The following is a 14,226-nucleotide window of genomic DNA, read 5'->3' on the forward strand; positions in this document are numbered from 1 at the left end:
ACCAGAACCTCAACTTCGTCAAGGTTGAGGCATCAGGAAAAATGAGTAGCTGGTGGGCCTCCCTGGTGGCGCAGGGGTTAAGTCTGAGCTATCACCACCATTGCCTGAATTTGGTCCCCAGCCAGGGAGCTACCCACATGGCACAGCAGACCTCTCCCGTCTCGCCCGCTGCTCCCCTCAGCAGTGTATTTCAGTAGATCTGCCTGTTCTGCTCTCCACTCTGGTGAATCCTCTCACCCCCGCGCACCTTTGGTTACACTCCAGTTCTTGTATGCATAAATAAATAAATCTTTTTAAAAATGTAACCCTGAAGTTACATGGTTATGTAAATAACTGGCAAAGTTTGAAAAAGGAAACCTGCCTCAGAAGCAAACTTGAGCTCTCCTCCCTCCACAGAACATGAGATTAGGAAAGTGACCCAGCGGATGGAGGCTTGCTGGGGAGACTGCCCCACGGGCCACCCTGACTGCACCCATCCTCCCTCTATGCCCACACAGCTCAGATACTCCCTGACATGCTCTGCTAAATTGACACTGGATGCTCAGGAAGAGTAACCACCCACTTCTGATGGAGAAAGTGACCCTGGGTCAGCTCCAGGGGCACCAGCAGAGGACCAGGAAGAGATCAGAAACCTACACATTGATTCCTGGTGCAGACAGGGCAAACCAAGCTCATGGCCCTGGGAAGCTGGCCCAGACACTCCGCCAGTTCAGCATCCTGCTGACCTCTGTGCTGGATCAGTGTCCCCTCAAATTCATGTCCTTCCCAGAACTCCAGAGCATGACCCTGTTAGGCAGTAGGGTCCTTGCAGATGTAAATAGTGAGATGAGTCACACTGGACTAGGTGGGCCCTAAATCTACTGACTGGTGTCCTTCTAAGAGGAGAAGAGACCACAGACACAGTCACAGAAGGAAGACCACGTGAAGACATATCCAGAGAGGTGTCCACAAGCCAGGGGACGCCAGGACTGCCCACAAGCACCAGGAGTCAGGAAAGCATGGAGCAGATTCTTCCCTGAGCCTGCAAGAGACCAGGCCCAGCCCGCACCTTGCTTTTGGACTTCTGGCCTCCAGAACTGGGAGGATAAAATGCTGTTGCTGGAAACCAGCAGTGGGTGGGGACTTGGTTACAGCAGCACAGGAAACCCACATATGCCTTGTGTGAACTGTATGTTCGGGTCTACATGCTATGAGACCCCAAGGGTTTAGTCTCAAGGTCACAATGGAAACGCATGGGGAGGGCTGGGACCCAAGCACAGAAAACGCCTTCCAGGGATGGCTCACTTCAGAAATTAAAATCCCCTCACCCTGCAGAGCGTCGGAGACATCCTAAAATCACCAGGCCTTACCTTGAGAATATACTTAACGCCTCCGTAAATTAACTCCACGTCCACAATGTTCAGCAGAGAGTCTGCGGGGAGGACTTGGCCCCTGAAACAGAAGACAGGGCTGCGGTCAGCCTTGGGAGAAATAGAGGACTCCGTGGCTATACCCTGGACTTTAACACTCGTCCTTCCTAAGCACTATCACACCTGGCTGGGCTGAAAAAACTCAATCTAATGAAAAGGCAGGGAATATGGACAATGCCAAGAAACTGACATTCTTTGGAATCCCTGGTGAGGGATGGGAAACCTTTAAAGGACGTCTCAGGAGGCAAAATCTACAATGGGTTCATCTCAGAAATAAGTCATGGGAGAATCCTGCTACCCGCTTAAGAACTAAGCCAGCATGCAGGCTGCCCTTCCATGCACCCAAAAGCTTGACAGTCAAGGGCCAAAAGCTTTGATCCTGTTATTTCTTTTTGGTAGTTCTTTTGCCTTCCCCAATGGTGCTCAACTGGGGGTGATTCTGCCCCCACCCCAAGACATTTGGCAATGTGTGGAGATAGATTTGGTTGTGAAGACTTCTGGGGAGGAGAGAGGGTGCTGTGGATGGGGTCCCAAAATGCACAGGACGGGCCCCACAAATAATTATGCTGCCAAAGACGTCAGTGTGCTGAAGCTGAGAAAGCCTGCCCTGACCTCAGAGTGTTCTGGTCCAGCTCACCAGTCACTCTGATTCAGGCGAGGGTTTGGGAAAGGAAAATTTGTAGGCAGGACCTATGACGTACATCGCCTCCTCTCAGAAGGACTGATGTCGGGACGGACCTCACGCTCACTGGCACAAGCGCACGACTGTGTCTGTATGTTGACTGCTGCCTTGGTCTTCAAATGCCTCCCTAGGGATCTTCCTAGCCAGCTGGGATTAACCCAAGAAATTTCACAGGCAAGCACATATAGGATTCACTAACTACCTGGGGACTGATTTGCCCCCAAATAAAGCACTTTCTGCCTTGCCCGCCACTGACACACACCCTGAGAGGGAAGAAGCAGCACCTGCCCACCTACCTTTCCAGCGAGTGTAAGAAATCCGTCATGCAGGTTCTGAACATGGCATCGGCCACGTTCAAGGCTCCACACACCACCCCGAGCATGATATCTGGCTTCTCGGCCTAGGAAAGACTCTGAGCTTCAGCATCCACGCTGGCCAAGCCCAAGGGGAGCTGGGAACCCCCACCACCCCAAAGGGAGACATGCAGCTCCCCACCTGCACTTTCTGGGCAATGAGGTGATCCAACCACCCAGTGTCGATGTCGTTGCTCTGGAAGCTCTCGGTCTCCAGGAGGTTGATGAGATACTCCACCGTGGTCCTGAAGTCGCCTCGGATGGACAGCTCCTTCAGAGCCACCACCATGTTCCTGGGGAGAAGGCAATGGATTAATTTCCAGTTCAACAGAGGTATCAACACAACATGATTAAAAAGAATTATTTGAAGCAGGCAAAGAAAGTCCACTCATCAAAATCACCAAGCTCACTTTAGTTCATCGCCAAGGGCCCCGGCTCAGACAGACTTTAATGCCTTTTAAAGGCAGTGTTCTCAACATCCTTGGGCTTTTTTCATTCCAAAGGACAGTTAACTACCCATACAGGAATGTTTCATGACAAGGTGAACTGGCTTTTACCTTTCTATGCCCAAGTTCAGGCAGGAGAAATGGAAGAAATGGGTGTTATGGAATTTAGGCACCCCTTTGTCAGTGTGGGTTTCTCCAGGAACTATATATGAGGTTCAAATTTATTTATTTATTTATTTATTTATTTATTTATTTATTTTAAGATTTATTTAAGATTTATTTAATTTATACAAGAGCTGGGGTACAGGCCAGATGCACAGGAGGGTAAGAGGATTCACCAGAGACAGAGTGGGGAACCGAAAGGCAAACTGATGAAATACACTGCTGAGGGGAGCAGCGGGCGAGACAGGAGAGGTCTGCCCACCACGTGGGTTGCTCCAAGGCCGGTGGGGATCAAATCGGCACTGCAGAGGCCGCAGACAGCTTCACAGTGCCATGCTCAACCTCCTGCACCGACAGGGAGGCCCCTCAAATTTATTTATTTGAAGATTTATTTATACAAGAACTGGGGTACAGACCAGATGTGCGGGAGGGTGAGAGGATTCACCAGAGACAGAGTGGGGAACAGAACAGGCAGACTGACCGAAATACACTGCTGAGGGGAGCAGTGGGCGAGACAGGAGAGGTCTGCTGAGCCATGTGGGTATCTCCATGGCTGGCGGGGATCGAGCCGGCACTGTGGAGGCTGTGGACAACTTCACAGTGCTGCACTCAACCACCTGCGCCACCAGAGAGGCCCTGAGGTTCAAATTTAAAGGAGTACCCTGAGCACATACCTTTTTATTTTTAAAGCTATGATACTCTATATCTTTATTTATTTTAAATTTTATTTTTATATTCCCCATATAATTACAACCCCCTTATTTTGACCCAAATCCCTCATTTCCCCGTCCCCCACCCCTATAGAGTGTCTCTGGTTCATAGTTGTTTGTTGATTTTGATATTTTCTTTCCTACAGTTATTCTTTTTCCTGGTCCCTTATTTAAGTTTTCTAGATTCCTGCTACGAGTGAGACCATCCGGTATTTTTCTTTTTCTTTCTGGCTTATTTTGCTGAACATGATCCCTTCCAGCTCCATCCATGTTACTGCAAATTGCATGTGTTTATCTTTTTTGAATGCTGGATACTCTATATCTTTAAACCTTTGTAATCAACTGGAACATTCTTTGGAGCTACTTTGGTTGACCTATAATAAGCTCAGAACCAAATAGCTTTAGTGAGCTCATTCTAACTCATGGCTCTCATACAGGGGGAAAGGGCAGAATGTTCTTGGACTTCAGCATCGAGTGTTTGTAACAGGGTCTGCTCTGTGATTCACCTCCTGTGAGCTCCTCTGCTGCTGCATCCGAAGCCGCAGGCTTCAGGAGGGAAAGAGGGAGGAGAGGAGGAAGACAGACAGGAGGAAGAGAGGAAAGAGGCTGAGATACTAACGAAATGGCCTCTTCCCGGTTCTCTCCCCAGGAGAAGCAGTGCCCAAACTGGGAATCAGCAAATTCGTGTAAGCCACCAGTAGCAGCCACGCTAAAATAACCCCACACATTCTTGTTGCTGCGGAAATTCAGTTCTTGGACCGTTCCAGAGCTTGGCTTAAACCCCTGGAAGTGGAGACAGAAAATGCAACATGCAAGAAATTGTTAGCCCAGATACATTTTCATCAGAATTAAGTTCCAGGAACCCCCACAAACAAAAGTTTTGTATGATCAATAAAAGCTTGACACTTCTCATTAGTGTGGGTGTATCTCTCGGTGAGTGTGGCCATGTGAGCATGTCAGTTTCTATAATTTGTACTAAAACAAACTTTAAAGAAACCACCACCGAGTTGGGGTGGGGTGTACAGACAAAATATGGGCAAGTGTTGATCACTTTTGAACGGGGTGAAGGTATACATTCTGACTTTATATGCTTGCTATTTTCAATTATAAAATGTATACATAAAAGGGCACAGAGGCTGGATTTCCAATTGTGGATTATGAGAAGCAGGTCAAGACATCCGTGTCAGTGCCTGCTGCTGCTAACGCACACCTGACTCCCTTTTTTTGGCCAGGGAAGTGACCTCCTGTTAGCCTCAAAGCATAATTTTGTGAAAGGAGGGGTGGGTAAAGACCCCCTCTCTGGAATTAGGTTCTTTTTTTTTTTTGTGGGACCCTCGCTGGTGGCCGGGGAACGAACTGGCACTGCAGAGGCTGTGGGCAGCTTCGTAGCCCAGCGCTCAACTGCTGTGCCACCAGGGGAGGCCCTGGAATTAGGTTCTGAAAGTGAGTGATGGAGGCATTTGTTTGACAGAGGTGCCTAGAGAGATGGAAGGTTCCAAGTGCCCAGTTCATGTCCACACCTGGTCCTCTGTCCTCCCAGGCATGGGTGAATGAATCATTATCCCTTTGAGAAATTGCTATTTTGCTTGTCCACCAACCACAGCTGGCTGATTGTTTGCAACCAAACATCCCAAACTAATACAGATCCCACAGCTCACAATTCTTTCATTAAAAGGGGGAGGGAAAAAACAACCAAGCTCTCTTATCCCCAGTTTCTTGATGGTAATCATGAAATAATTAAATTATGCCAGTCGATGGTGATTATATGATAACCACCCACTAGTAAGCATGTAAGCTGTGATCAAAGCCTATTGGATGGATTTTGAGACACAAATAAGAATGAATCCCAAAGAGATTCCTGATAAGAGACCAGACTGCATTAATGTTACAGCAAAACATTCCTGAGGCCAGATTTTTAAGGACCTGGACTCTGGACCCTGTAGCTCATCCCAAAGATCAATGCGACCTTTACAACCCACCAATGAGGGGGCAGCAGGTCCCAGGGGGAAGGCAGGCAGGTAACCCCAACATCCTGACCTCTCATATAGGGTGGTGTGGCCATGTAAGTAACTGAGGAGGTGTGTGGGGACTGGCCTGGTGCCTGGCACACACGACTCATCAGTAAGCTCCAGGTTCCCATGCAAGCTTAACACTGGGGGTCTGTCCCACACTGGGGAGACTGGAGATGGCTGAAGCCCAGGGACCCCCACAACTTGCCTCATCTGGGTTTTCACTGGTGATTCTGGCTGCGATTACGTGTCCTCGGGCGAGGGGAGGGTTGGCAGGGCTTTCAAAAGAAATGGGCGTCACCCCCCACGGTGACTCTCCATACAGGAGCCGTATGTCCTTCAGCCGGTGCAGTGGCACCCCCATGGCGATCTGGAATCAAGAAAGCCGTCCCCGTGTCAGTCCCACAAGAACCCGGCCCCGACCCCCAGGACAACGCCACGTGCTGTGAAGGAAGGGGTGCAGCACGTGATGTCAGACACACTGGGCCCCTAATGTGCACGCAACTGTGCCATATGGTAGAGGGAGAGACAAAGAAAGAAAAAGGCAGGAGGCTCGACTCTGCCCCACAAATAGTGTCACTGGGAAAAGAAGTGACATTTGCAAAACATCAAAGGACAAGCAGACACAGTCAAGCACCCACAACAATGACTGGGTCAAGAACGGCCCAATTATGCAACAGTGGTCCTGCCACCAGGGAGCCTGGCATGCAGTGCGCTGTGCCATGGAGGCCCGTGCAGCTACTCCATGGTGTTCCATGACAAGATCGCCCAAGCACGCACATCACAGAGCACAGGCTCCTTGTGTGTCAATCAAGAACCAAGATTCTTAGTGCTTAGGAGGTAAGGAGGAACCCCAGGCACCTGCATAATCGTGGCTTTGTGAAGGATGCAGGGCAAGATGGGCTTGAGGCATAAGTGAGAAAAATGATGAGCACCAGCTTGGCCACAGGCTCAGATTTGACAAGCAGCGTTGTCTTATGTGGCCCACTGGAAGGACCCAGCATCCCTGGGTGATGGCCAAAATGCTGGAGTGACACTAATCAGGAGGAAACAACCAGATCAATCCACACAGAAGGACATGCTGTCTGAACTCTTTACAAATGCCAAGGTCAGGGATGAAAGAACAAGGCTGAGGAACTGTTGCCAAAGAAAGACTAAGGTGTCAAGACTGTGAAATGGAAGATGCCTGCAGTCCTGGATTTAACAAGCAAACAGCCTGAGCTGACCGGTCTCAAAGCACTCACACACCACCAGGCCTCCCTAGGGACAGCCACCACGAGATGGGCAGGACAGGGGACCCCACCCTGAATGGAAGAAGCCCTGGGGCCTGGAGCCCGTCTCCTCGCCTGAAGCTGGGCGGCCGGCAGATTGACGTCTGCGATCATCTCTGTGCAGGGATGTTCCACCTGCAGGCGGGGGTTGAGCTCCAAGAAGTGGAAGCTGCCATCCTCGCTATAGAGGTATTCCACGGTTCCCGCGCTCACATAGCCCACGGTCTTGGCCAGGCGAACGGCACACTGCAAAGGAACAGAGATGGAGGGTTTCCGCTGGTTTTCTCAGGCAGTGGTGATGGCTTATGAGTTTCCTAGCCAGATACAGACTGAGGACAAGTGGGTGTCAATTACCTTAGGACCACAGAGATCATACGCGGATAAACCATGACAGCAGAAACTGTCTCTGTGAAAGGCCTCCAGAAGCTTCTTGGTCACCCACCCCATGTTGGCAAGGCAAGACCGCAGAAGCTCTTGCTGGCCCTGAGCTGAGATGTCCTCTCGTCTGAAAGCTGCCTGCCCCTTACCCCTGATTCCTGGCTCTGCAGGACCCACCTGCTCCATGAACTCGAACACGGCTGGCGTGGCAATGGTGGCTGGAGCCTCCTCGATGATCTTCTGATGCCGCCGCTGGATGGAACAGTCTCGTCCAAACAGGGATACAGCATTCCCGTACTGGTCGGCGAGGATCTGGACCTCCAGGTGGCGGGCGTGCTGGGCCAGCTTCATGAGAAAGACAGGGGAGCCCGGGATCTCGCTCTGCACCTGGAGGGAGGCAGAGTGGCTACTTGCCTGGGAACCAGGGCTGGGCAGGAGCAAAGTGATGACGTCCACGAACTCACTGTCCTTTTAGTTTTTTGTCCCTCTCTCGTGACATTATATTCTCATTGTTGTTTTAGGTCAATATTGTGAATATACATAATGCAGAAAGTGAATCTCCCCCGTAACCCCATCTCATAAAGATAATGCATCATTAAGAGTTGGGGATAAACTAGTTTTCTAACAATATACAGCTTCCTTCTACATTTTTTGTAGAAGAAAATATAGAAGAAACAAAGTGTGTAGCCTGAATGCAAGTCTTTAAAATATATATGTGAACAATACATATATGGGAGAAAACCTAGACATAGTAAAATAGATGGATTAAGAATGGGAAACTAGCCAGTGTAAATTTTTTTTAGACATGGCTAATAATAGATCCAATGTTTTTAAAGTGAAAAATCAGCTACAAATAAGTGGGTATAAATTATTTCCTACAATAAAAAAACTGATCTTCTAGAAATGTTAAAAATACCAAGGTTATTAAAATTGCAAAATATTTTATCTCTTGGGGTGTCCCTGGTAGCCCAGGGGTTAAGTCTCAGTGCTGTCACCACTATGGCCTGAGTTCAATGCCTGGCCAGGGAGCTAACCCACATATGGTATAACAGATCTTTCCTGTGTTACCCACTGCTCAGCTTAGCAGTGTATTTCAGTAGATCCCCCTATTCTGCTCCCCAATCTGTCTCTGGTGAATCCTCTCACACACCCCTGCCCCACACCTCTGGCCTACACCCCAATTCTTCCAAGCAAAAATAAATAAAATTTAAAAAAAATTTCATCTCTTGATTGGCAAAGAGAGATGCTGGCCCTTCTACCTGTGAGATCAGTTAGAGCCAGAATGATTCAGAGAACTGACCATCTAAGGAAATGGCGTCCATATCAATACAAACAATGGAATTCTCAGAGTGAAAATGCACATTTACGACAGCAACATTCCAACTCCCACAAATGTCCTCTCAATTCTGATAGAATCATGCTGATGGAAATAATCTGGTGGCCAACAACTGAAGAAAAAGAATTTCCAGAGACAAAGGGAGAAACAGACAACAAGAATGGCTCACTTGTCTGAAAAGGATTGGGAAGTCCTCAGCACCCTTGGCCTTCCGGATTCCTTTTCCTCCACCACCCTCAGAAGCTTTGATCATCAATGGAAAGCCAATTTTTTCTGCTGCCTGTGGAGCAAAGGACACAGAGATCTCATTAGAGGGAAGACAGCTTCCGCTCAGACCAGGACAATGAAAGCTTCTGGCACCCTGCCCCCCACTACCGCCCACCCCAGAGTACATTTACCTCCAAGCCCTCATCTATGTCTTTCACACAACCCTGGTCATAAACATCTTCCGGGACACTGATTATTTTCCCCTGCTTCAGATCATCTTCTGACCACTCCACAATCAGACCTAGAGAGTCAAAAAGAGAGCTGAATCCTCCCAGGGAAGGCACAGACACATTACAGAGCCATCAGGCCTCTCCTCAACCAGGCTGCCCTTGCAAGATCCAGCCGCCACACCGACAGAACACAGCATACAGACACCACCCTTCAGTTTCCTGCTGCAGCTTTTAATTTGGGGGACTAAACTTTGAATCGGAAATCAAGCTTAAGAAATTCAGAGTTTATAAAAAAATTGGATTCTACCCTAAGAAGTCATTTATATATGAAACATTATTTTCTAAGACCCTGTGAAGAGTCAAAAAATAACCTTTCCATTCCAAATTTAAAATTCACTCTTTAGAGGAAAAAAAAATCAACATGAATAAGAAATTCCTAAATCTTTTTCCCATTTACTTTAAAATTTATCCTGGAAATTCCACTCTTTGAAATTTATCCTAAGAAAATGATTAAAATATACATAGAAATTTAGCTATAAGATTATTAAGGCTCAGTTACTTTCAATGTTTTAAAAATTAGAACAAAATTAATGGAAACAACCTAAATGTATAACTGCAGAGAACTGGTAAATAAATCATGGTACATCCATATAACCTTTCCATTCCAATCATATGTAGGTACTGTAAATGCGGTAAACTATACTTATTGACTAAGGAAGATTAGAGAGGAAAAAAAGCACAAACAATTCAATAGTAAATATAAGATCTCTGATTTTTTTAAAGGGTGTGCCCAGAGAAAAGGCTAGAAAGGCAAGGCGCCTAAAATATAACAAACATTGAACACCTGGTCATAGGATTATGGATGATTTCTATCTCTTTTTTTAATTCTCATATTTTCTAAGTTGACTACAGCAACATTCTATTACTTTTCCAATAATTAAAAAGAATTTAAATGAAAGAATAAAAAAGCATGTTCCCCCCTACCCCCCACATTAAGCAAGAGTAGGCTGAATAGTTCCCCCAGACCGAAGCTCAGGGTCCCTTACCACTCCCACTCCAGGGCAGCGTTGGAATCTGCAGCGTCTGAGCCACGATGGTGGAGGCGATTTTATCTCCCAGGGCCCACATGGCTTCACTGGGAGGGCCTGAGATGGCAGGGACATGGCAGGAAGCAGAATCAAGTGAGCAAGAAGACCCTCACAGTCAAAGAAAGTACTCAGGTCCCAGCTCTCAAGGCATTTAACATTAGGTTGGGGAAGAAAAGAATCTGCCTGTCTGTTACTTCATCTCTGTCAACTCCCAATACGTGTGGATTGTAAACAGGGCCTGAGTTAAAACCTAAGCTACTGTGGTATACACAAAATTTACTTTAAGGGAGAAGGCAAAAGGTTAGACCAAGGAGTCAAACTATCTCCTCAAAAAACTACACCACAGGTTAGCAAGTTTTCTAGAACAACCCAGACAGGAAACATTTTCAACACCACGATCTTACTCTCATTGATACTTAGCTTTGCCAGTATAGGGAGAAGCAGCCATTGGCATTACATAAGTGAATGATCAGGACCATGTTTCAATAAAACTTTATTTATAAAAGCAGGTAGTGAGTAGGATATGGCCTGTGGGCTGTAGTTTATCAGTTCCTGGGCTAGACCCTCAACCTCCCCAGGAGTTAAAAACAAGAATTATGAGAGTCCATATCACAGCCAATCAGTGAATATTAACAGAGACATCAGCAGGCCCAGGTAACTACAGTAAGGTGAGTACTGGGTGTTGAATTGCACTGAGCTACTTCACACATGTGTGTATTGTGGCCCAGAGGTAAGGAACAACAAGATTTACTATGGTAAATGATGTCCCTAAACTATGCAAGGATGTCAGATAGCACAACTGCACCAAGTTTATAAATACAAAGACAAATCCCGAAATAGATATCGTAGACAATGAGTATCACTTTACCAAATAAGTAGCAGAGATGAGGGTCTCTTGTCCCAAGGGGTTAGGATATCCTACAGGTCTGAGACACCCCAAACACAGCTATGACCTTATCAGAAATATGACCTCTGATCCTGGTTAGAAATCTGAACATGGCTGGCATTTCATGCTGGGGGGTTCTACTTATCCCAGCATCATTCCACCATGGGACCATGGCAATGGCTCCTATTTCCCTGAGCTGACAGACCGACTTGTGCCCTCCCACTCCTAGATTTGCTCTTCTGACCATGAAACTGTGAGGTGGGAATATCAAACTGACCCCCACTTTACAGGGCTGCTAGAGGAAGAGAATCTGACCCAGCAGAGTATCCCATCAACACCCCAACCCCCACATATCTGATAAAGATGCACTCTACCTAAGAAAGCAATCTCATGCTTGTGCAGGAGCTCTGGCAGCTTGGGGTTCTCGGAAGCGTGGCCCCAGCCAGCCCACACTGCCTGCAAACACAGAGAGGTGTGAACAGAGGTCTTCCTTCCAGCATCACCTCCCAACACACACTGGGAGCTCTTCACTGGGTCATGTCAGTTCTGGACTTTCCAGTCTCAGAAGATCCAGCACCCCACCCCTCTGAACTGGGTGCTCAAGTTGCTTCAGAGCTCAGGGCATCAGGTGACTGGGGAGCCCCATCCAACATGCCTGCACTGGGATTCGCTTGGCGATGTCCACAATCAGCTCCACATTGGCATAGTTGTTGTTGTTAGGTCCTCCTGGGACGGGGACGTACTGATCTGCCATCTTGATATACTCTGGTATGAAACAGGAGAGGAAGGAAAAGGGAGGCCTGAGAGCCCGAAGTGGATGGCAGGGTGTCTGCAGGGTGCAACTGCGTAGCGCCACGGAAAGGCTAGCGAGGAAGATTCTATGGCAGCAATGGACACAAGCACAATAATTGAAGAAAACCGAATGTGACTTTAATTATGTGAAAATACACATGCATCTGGACTAGACCTAGGAGGGACAAAAAGAGAAAGCAAACTCACGGGGTAGTGGGATTAGCGGTGGGTTTTTGTTTTCAATTCCTATCTCAAGTCTATCTTCATACCGTTTTGCCATTAAAAGAATATAATGTTACCTGTCGAGGTGTGAATCTGTATGCTCAAAATTTTATAGTTTTGTTAATGAATGGTAAATCAACCAAATTTGATTTTAAAAATATAAAATTTGAAAAATATGCTGTGGGGAAAAAAACCATAAATGTTTTTGAATTGTGGTGAAAAATACCTAACCTAAGAGTTACCATCTAAATTATTTCCTGAGGGTATAGTTCAACAGTGTGAATCATATCCTGTTGTGAAACAAGAAATTTTCATCTCGTGAATCTGAAACTCTCTATCCACGAAACAACTCCTCGCCCTCTCCATAAGGTCCTGTGATTTCTCTCCAGCACCCTGACTGCCCTGGGTTACCCCCAGACAGGGAATCACACAGAATTTGTCTTTTTATCATATCTTCAAGGTCCCCCAGGTGGCAGCAGGTGACAGAACTTCCTTCCTTTTTAAGGCTGAATGCAATACAATGTTTTATTTTAAAATATTCAAGCTGGGCCCTCCTGGTGGCACAGGGGTTGAGTCTCAGCACCATTAAGCTATCAGCAGCCACTGGGGCCTAAGTTTGATCCCCAGCCAGGGAGCTAACCCACATGGCGCAGCAGACCTCTGTCTTGTCTGCTGCTCCCCTCAGCAGTGCACATCAGTCAGTCCACCTATTCTGCTCCATACTCTGTCTCTAGTGAGTCCTCTCTCACCCCCCACACCTCTGGCCTGCACCCCAGTTCTTTTTTTTTAAACATTTTATTTATTCATGTATACAAAAACCCGGGGTACAGGCCAGATGCACAGGAGGGTGAGAGGATTCACCAGAGACAGAGCGGGGAACAGAACAGGCAGACTGACTGAAATACACTGCTGAGGGGAGCAGCAGGAGAGACAGGAGACGTTTGTCCCCCACGTGGGATTCTCACCGATCAGCCGGGATCAAACCCGTGCTGCAGAAGGTGCGGACAGCTTCACAGCGCTGTGCTCAACCGCCTGCGCCACCAGGGGAGGCCCACCCCAGTTCTTGTATGCATAAAAATAAATCTTTAAAAAAAAAACAAATAAATAAAAAATAAAGCAAAATATTCATGCTCCTCAAGGCAGACATTCGGCATCAGCTAGGCAAAGCGTGAAAGTGTTCCCGGGACAGTGTACGGGCCTGTGAATCCTTTGGCTCAATCCCAGGTCGAGTGTGGGCGCCTCTGTACCATGGAATCCTCTAAGGTCCCGAGAAGGAACAATGAGGGGTTTTGTGTGAGGACCTGGACAGAAACCCAAGGGTGACTTATCCCCCGCCCGCCTGCCTCTGGTGTTTCTGTACCACATGCTGGCAACAGGGGAGATGTGCGATTATATTACAAAGTGAGGAGTCAGAGGAACTCCTTCTCTTTAATGTTGGATTAATAAGAAAACAGACGTGCTAACACGGACTACATCATGCCAGGACTCAGAGAGATGTACAGGAGTGGAGACCTAGAGTTTGGGGTGAGGCCTGCTCTGCAGAGTTCAGGGATGGTAATAGGGGTGCAGGAGCACTATCAGTAGAAAGCCCAGCACATTCCAAGCCTCTGTGACAAGCCCAGGAGCCACGGAGGCCAGTGTGACCCAGACCCAGGATGGAGCGTGAGAGACACAAGGTGGGAGAAGGAGGTCAGCAGGGCCTGAGTAGGGGTCTGGAATTTCAGCTGAGCATGATGGGGGACGCCAAGGGATAACTAAGGCTGTGGACTCAGGACAGAGTTCTATACTTACCTAGGCCCCAGATGGGTGGTAAGACCCCTGTCCTGTTTGTCTTGAATGAAAAGACAGAATGACTTCTGTCCCCATGCCTCAACAACCTCACCTATAAAGCCTGTCCTGATTGTCTTGAATGAAAAGGCGGCCAAGGCTGAGCAGGGCAGTGCCCAGGGCCTGCACACCAGAAGGATTCAGGGAATAGGGCTGGAGGCAGCACTGCAGCTCTGACACGTTTAAGGAGGGGTTGACGGGACCTGAGTTGTATTTTA

The 14,226-nt window shown here is 47.7% G+C and overlaps 1 protein-coding gene across 1 annotated transcript in view; it reads right to left on the reverse strand.

Annotated features, from left to right (window-relative positions):
• ACACB (acetyl-CoA carboxylase beta) overlaps positions 1-14,226 on the reverse strand; it is a 77,298-nt gene that overhangs the window by 45,348 nt on the left and 17,724 nt on the right. Inside the window, exons 4-15 of the mRNA XM_037510998.2 lie at positions 11,819-11,932; positions 11,542-11,619; positions 10,240-10,338; positions 9,155-9,264; positions 8,926-9,036; positions 7,598-7,807; positions 7,118-7,288; positions 5,980-6,141; positions 4,382-4,545; positions 2,587-2,737; positions 2,388-2,491; positions 1,350-1,431 (exon numbers count right to left, since the gene is read on the reverse strand). Coding sequence (XP_037366895.1) covers positions 1,350-1,431; positions 2,388-2,491; positions 2,587-2,737; positions 4,382-4,545; positions 5,980-6,141; positions 7,118-7,288; positions 7,598-7,807; positions 8,926-9,036; positions 9,155-9,264; positions 10,240-10,338; positions 11,542-11,619; positions 11,819-11,932 — 1,556 coding nt within the window. The remainder of the gene's footprint in view (positions 1-1,349; positions 1,432-2,387; positions 2,492-2,586; positions 2,738-4,381; positions 4,546-5,979; positions 6,142-7,117; positions 7,289-7,597; positions 7,808-8,925; positions 9,037-9,154; positions 9,265-10,239; positions 10,339-11,541; positions 11,620-11,818; positions 11,933-14,226) is intronic.

This window comes from Talpa occidentalis, unplaced genomic scaffold (genome assembly GCF_014898055.3).
Source record: "Talpa occidentalis isolate TD23 unplaced genomic scaffold, MPIMG_talOcc4v2.1 talOcc4.14, whole genome shotgun sequence".
Lineage (NCBI taxonomy): Eukaryota > Metazoa > Chordata > Mammalia > Eulipotyphla > Talpidae > Talpa > Talpa occidentalis.